At 42.1% G+C, this 5,809-nt stretch overlaps 1 protein-coding gene across 1 annotated transcript; it reads right to left on the bottom strand.

The window, feature by feature from the left end:
• Positions 1-2,841: 2,841 nt before the first annotated feature.
• pno1 (partner of NOB1 homolog) lies at positions 2,842-5,607 on the bottom strand. Its single transcript, XM_034608243.1, has 7 exons — positions 5,290-5,607; positions 4,436-4,582; positions 4,273-4,356; positions 3,939-3,999; positions 3,709-3,826; positions 3,235-3,305; positions 2,842-3,135 (listed from the first exon to the last, which is right to left on the bottom strand). The coding sequence occupies exons 1-7, from the start codon at positions 5,497-5,499 to the stop codon at positions 3,068-3,070; spliced, it is 759 nt and encodes a 252-aa protein (XP_034464134.1). The 5' UTR covers positions 5,500-5,607; the 3' UTR covers positions 2,842-3,067.
• Between the last annotated feature and the right edge of the window lie 202 nt (positions 5,608-5,809).

Below are 5,809 nucleotides of genomic sequence, written 5' to 3'. Positions count from 1 at the left end.
CTCTCTCTCTCTCTCTCTCTCTCTCTCTCACTCTCTCTCTCACACACACACTCTCTCTCTCTCCTTCTCACACACACACTCTCTCTCTCTCCTTCTCACACACACACTCTCTCTCTCTCTCTCTCTCTCTCTCTCTCTCTCTCTCTCACACTCACTCTCTCTCTCTCTCTGTCTATCTCTCTCTCTCTCTCTCTCTCTCTCTCTGTGAAGCCACTTTTTTCTTTCACAAACCACAGGCCCTCGCACAGCCAACTCTGAAGTGTTATTGAGCTGGAAGTCCTCGATTGCCCGGTCGTAGCACTTCAAGAGATTGAAGGACATCGATCCGACTTTTGGATGAGGGGGGGAGAAAGGGCGGGGGGGCTCAGTGAGGAGGCTGGTTGGCTTGTTCATATTTCATTCATCATTTTTTTTTTTTTATGGTTATTTTTTGATATTTATTTTTTGTTCTTGTCTTTTATAAAGAAGAAAAAAATACAAGTATATCTCCGGTTGTCTGGTGAGGGGAAGTGTGTAGTATGTGAACACTTGACTTACAGTACAACTAGACCGTAGGGTATGAAGTGCCAACCAGAACATATCCAGAACCCAAGTTATTACCCATCATCACCGCTGTCATCATGCCGGGCAAAGTGGCCGCGTCACTTCCAACTGCACGAGTCGGGTTGTAGACGCAAAACAACACTTCAGCTGCGTCTTCTTTTTTTTTTTTTGCTCTCCTCTATTTCAGCTTCACACACGAGCCGTTAACGATTTAGACCAGTTCAGCTTCCAGTCGCTCTTCGCAAAAAGCAATTGGTTCTTCTTTTTTCTTTTCTTTTGTAATAAGATTAGCTAGTTTTATTTATACGTACGATTGTGTTTGTATTGTTGGAGATTCTCCTTGTTTCTTGTCATGATAATAGATTCAAATAAAATGCCAAGACGATGTCTTTTCAAAAACAATCTGTGGCTGCAGAGCGATACCTGGTTTACTCTCGATGAAGTATTGTGCGTTTCTCCCAACGCTTCGTGGAAATCGTTAAAATTTCAAGACATTTTTTTTTTTTGGGACAGCGGCTGGATGGACTCGGGAGGAATAGTTCAAGAGTGAGATTTTACATTGTTTGTGCAAGTATATAGGATTTTAAGAGACTTATCTGCAGGCAGCGTTTTTTAACCAGTATGTGTATATTAGGTGATCAATGTGCTCGTCATCTTTCACAGCGACAGGAGAAGGCAGCTCTGCCTCCGCTTAGCGTGAGCCCCTCTGAATACTTACCTTTCTCAGCAACGCGCAGGACGGCTCGGTTTCTCAAACGCAAAACACTTAAAATCTTAACTTGTTGGCATGATCAGTGTGCAATGGGATAGACTGTATATTGTAGTTAGGTTCTTTTTCTTTTTCTTTTTGAACGTGTACATTTCAGAAGTTGGCTTCTTCTCCCACTTTTTAGTTTCTGTCACAATCACCTCATTTCTCCCCCCTTCCACCCACTTCTACAAACAGGGAGAAAAACAAATTTTAACCAAAATGTTAATTTCTAAGGGAAAAAATGCTTCCTACTATGAATGGCGTTGGGATGGCTTTTTTGTTGCGTTTGGCTTCGGAGGCCGCCCGCCGGTTCGAACGGGAGTTTTCGGTCAGAGATGTGAATCCGGAGTGCTCCGTGGTCCCTTATCCCAAAGCTCTGCACGGCTTGGGCCTCCCTGTGCTTGCATGACATGGAAATATATTTTTTGTTGTGCATGTAGATCAATTTTTTGAAATAATCCTCTTGTTTACACATGGATGGTGATGTTAATATATTTAAGAATTTAATGGTATACAATATGGATGTTGCCAAACTTTGGTAAATGTACACATATTATGAGAGGTAATCCAAATGAACTGAACTACATGTAACTTTTTGTATTTTTACCCGGGTCAGTGAGATGCTTCTATTCCAGTGAAGGTTGCACATCTGATCCTGTCTCAAACTGCCACGCACTGTACTCAGCTTAAAGGGGAAACTTTTATGTTTTTTTGTTTTCTTTTGTATATAAGTATTTGTTAAATGCAGTTCTGGCTCTCTGTTCTCTGTATAGTTCAGACCGCGCTTTAGTTTGTAAGTGCTACTTCTTCTCTGACGGACTTTGGGTTCTTTTTAGTTTGTGTGGGGATATCTGAAAAGATTTAAGTTTGAGAACCTTTTTTTTTTTCCCTTTTTCTGCATGCTGCATCTTATGCTGTGGGACTGTTGGAAACTTGATACTGTATGAAAATTAAATAAAATTTAAATAAACTTTGAAATGTTGAAAGTAATGAATTTCCTGTCACTTCTGTTCAGGATCAGAACTCAATCGCCAAAAACCTGGATCTTTCAGGAGGCAGTTTTTGCTGCTTTCAGACATTCACTGAACTTCAGATATTGTCCTGGAATTTTTTAGAAGCTGTTTGTGAAAACGCAAATGTCCCGAGACCGTTTCTCCGGACATTCTCTCGAGTGTTTCCAGTCAGCCCTCTATTAAAATGTACTGATTTATCGTGAGTAGGATAGTAGTGTTTTTTTAACACATGACGGACGAAAAACTGAAAACAGAATACAAGTATCTCTGGATGAGAAGAAGACGTCAATCTGGAAAGACGACGAGATTTTGATGTGTTGTAAACAAAAACACGTGATTTCCACAGTGGTAATGATCTCGCCAGGCCTCGTCCATGTTCTGCGCAGGCGTCACTTCACCTGACTCCTGCTGTGTTTTCTTTATGTATGAAGGAAACTCCAGAAAAGCTCCAACTGTCCAGACATTTTCTGGAGTTGTCTTAAACAGCTTTACAGTCATCGTGTTTACATGATTAACTCAGTGACAGAACTGAACTCCGTCTTTCAGGGATTCATTTTTATTTATTTACACAAACTCTTTATCAGATACCTGAATTCTGTTGTTGCATAACTTGTTCCTCATTAGGAATCAACTGATCCAGTAACCAGCTGTAAGCATGAGGCAGTCAGTGGAGCCTGAGAAGTCGGCAACAGTCTTAACATGTATCCAAGTGGGAATTCCACCAGCCAATGGGGGGGAAGAGATGACAAACGGCAACCAATCAGAATCTCTCAGCACTCCTGCTCGCCACCACTCTGATGTTACCGTAGACCTTTGAAGGTGGACTTCCTGTGAGAAGAAAGAGGTTTGAAGGTCAACACCCGGCGTCACATGTTGATTCCAAGAGATTGTTCCGAATACGACATTAACACACAGACACACACTTACCTAGGATTAAGTTACAAATGGCCGTCCGGGCCATCTTGATATTCTGGAAAGATCCTAATAAGTGAATTTTCCTGTGAAGGGACAAAAAGATTTATATGAACACACCAACTCTGCTGCGTAGTTTCAAAAGAGAAACGACAAGTGGATCTTTGTTCTTTTTCAAAGTGTGATGACAGTTTCTACTGATTAAAAGTTTGTTTTCTTCCCCCAGGTTTGGTCATAAGGAAATAATTTGATCAAAACAGTAATTCACAAACTTTAAGTTATAAAGTATCTGTTGTCTGTGTGATGAGAACAGCAAAACTATCAATTTCCAGGTAGTTTGACCAAAACTGCAGTGAAACCGAAAAATGTTAAACAGCTAAAGGGCAAATGAAGACGTTATGAAAAATAACCTCATAGTGTCGATAATCACTGGGATAAAATAACAAATGGTCATGTTGCTGTCATGTGCAGAAATGACTGAGTTCTCACGTGTCTGCCAGCACGATCCGAGTCTTTGTGACATTTTCGATGGTGAATTTGGTTTTTCCTCCTTTTCCTGCGATTCTGCCGATGGCTCTGGATAAATGATCTCCCTTCAGAGGTTTCACTGCCAAGACAGAATAATGACAGACTCAGATTTAGAGAATTTCACAGAAAGGAAAGAGAAGTGGTGATAAAATGTGGTCAGTTTCAGAGCAGACAGTTGTCTGTGATTTTACCGTCTGTGACATCAAAGCTTTCTAGGAAAAGCTCATCTAATCTGATGAGAGCGAGAGAATCCTGGAAAGAGAGACAGTGAAGTTTAATCAAAGGTTTAAAAACAAAAACAAACGGGCTTTAGAGAAGTTTGGTAAAGTTTAGTTTGTCCCAGGGAGGAACCTTCATTTGTTGGCAGGAGACGAGACTTGATATAAGTTTAATATCAACAAACTAATCAAACCTTTAACAATGTCTTCACAAATACAAACGCCTTGTAAACACAGACTGAGAAATCTGATTCAAAGAAGTAAAATGTATTGGAAAAAGCACAGATCATCAAATAATCAAACTTACTTCAACCTGGAATCCGAGAACAAACGCTTTAACAAAATCCGTTGCTTTCGTGAGGGAGCCGATGTCCTGTGTGTCTTTGCACGTCTGAAAGAAGAGAAGTTCATCACACACACGACAGACGACCAGAGGGAAACACAACTGGGGAGCGCTGTCAGCAACTTACTTTGATTTCAACGTTCCTAGATTTGAGGTTGAATCGGACTTGAAGGTGCAGGTTCTCCACGATGGGGGTGTAAATCTTCAGCCAGTTCTCCTTCAGGGGCGTGTATCTGTGAGCTGGGATCGCGATCTTACGCATCTCAGTTGGTCCCTGAAACACACGAACCAATCAGAATCAGTGTTAGCATCCAGCCGTGGCAAAACATTTATTAAAACGTAAACTGTTGTGATGAGCGAAAGCTGCAGCTGAGAAGGACGATCTTTGTGTTTTTAACGGTTCAGTGTGTACGATTTAGGCGAAAGGGGTTTTCAGAGTTTCATCTAAATTGTACGAATTGCTGTTTTCACTAATCTAGAACGGGCCCTTTATATATAAATACTTTATATTTACATCAGGAGCGGCTCCTCTCTACAGAGGCAGCCATGTTTTTACAGTAGCCCAGATTGGACAAACTAAACCTTTTGAGTTTCTATGACAACTGAAGCCACAGGTTCTCTCTCGTGTTGGGAGGTGAGGGGTGTTCAGCTGCAACACGACACTTCACCACCAGGTGTCACTAAATTCTACACACTGGACCTTTAACGCTTTGACACACAGCAACATTAACAAAGCAAACATATCAAATACCACCAGGGGATCATGACAAGCAGAGATGAATCAGTACAAATATTATAGAGGATGAATCAAGTCGGTGTTTACACAGCTTGTTAACTTTAATATTGAACTGATATTGTTTGACTTCATTTCAGTCTTGTGGTTTCCAGTGATGCTGGGACTTTACTTCTTGCAGTCACATTATTAAAGTGATGATAATGATAATGATAACATGAACCCGTTGGTCGTTGGACGCCTGTTACCTTGAGTCTGTCGCCTGAGATCGGGGGGAACTGCGGCCGCTTGCTGGCCACCGCCTGCTCTGTGTCCATGTCTCCATCTTGTTCGAGCTTTCTCTTCTGGGTCCTTCTCTTCACCTGGATGAAAGCGTCCGCGTCCTCTTTGCTGTCCGCGGCAGCGCCGGAGACACAGTCCGGGTTTTTATCAACGTTCATCACGACGTTAGACCACATGGTGAATGGAACCGGAGGAAACAGTGAAACGGGAAAGAGCGAGAGGCCACGGCGACATGAGGGAGATCCGCGTGCATCAGAGAGGACCCCAACGTGCCACAGCGCCGGTGCCTGTAGAGAACAACATCAATAATGACGTCTTAACTAAAATAACAAATATCTAGGTCTGCTGCCTGGATTGATTAAGATCCTGTGCACATTTTTGAAAATGTTGTTTCTCTGCGTCAACATTTATTTTACGGGTTAGTTTTCCGCCAGGCATCTGTCTGGGCAGCCCCAACCGGAGCAGCAGGACCCCGGTTTGTTGTGG

The sequence above is a fragment of the Hippoglossus hippoglossus genome, chromosome 15 (assembly GCF_009819705.1).
Source record: "Hippoglossus hippoglossus isolate fHipHip1 chromosome 15, fHipHip1.pri, whole genome shotgun sequence".
NCBI lineage: Eukaryota > Metazoa > Chordata > Actinopteri > Pleuronectiformes > Pleuronectidae > Hippoglossus > Hippoglossus hippoglossus.
The sequence above is the reverse complement of the archived record's forward strand: the minus strand, read 5'-3'. Positions and strand labels throughout refer to the sequence as shown.

Coding starts and splice junctions, on each gene's coding strand:
- pno1 (XM_034608243.1), bottom strand. CDS start 5,499: ATGTGGTCTAACGTCGTGATGAACGTTGATAAAAACCCGGACTGTGTC. Junction 4,357..4,435: donor CTAGGAACGTTGAAATCAAA/GTAAGTTGCTGA, acceptor CTCTTCTTTCAG/ACGTGCAAAGACACACAGGA. Junction 3,136..3,234: donor CATTTGTAACTTAATCCTAG/GTAAGTGTGTGT, acceptor TTCTTCTCACAG/GAAGTCCACCTTCAAAGGTC.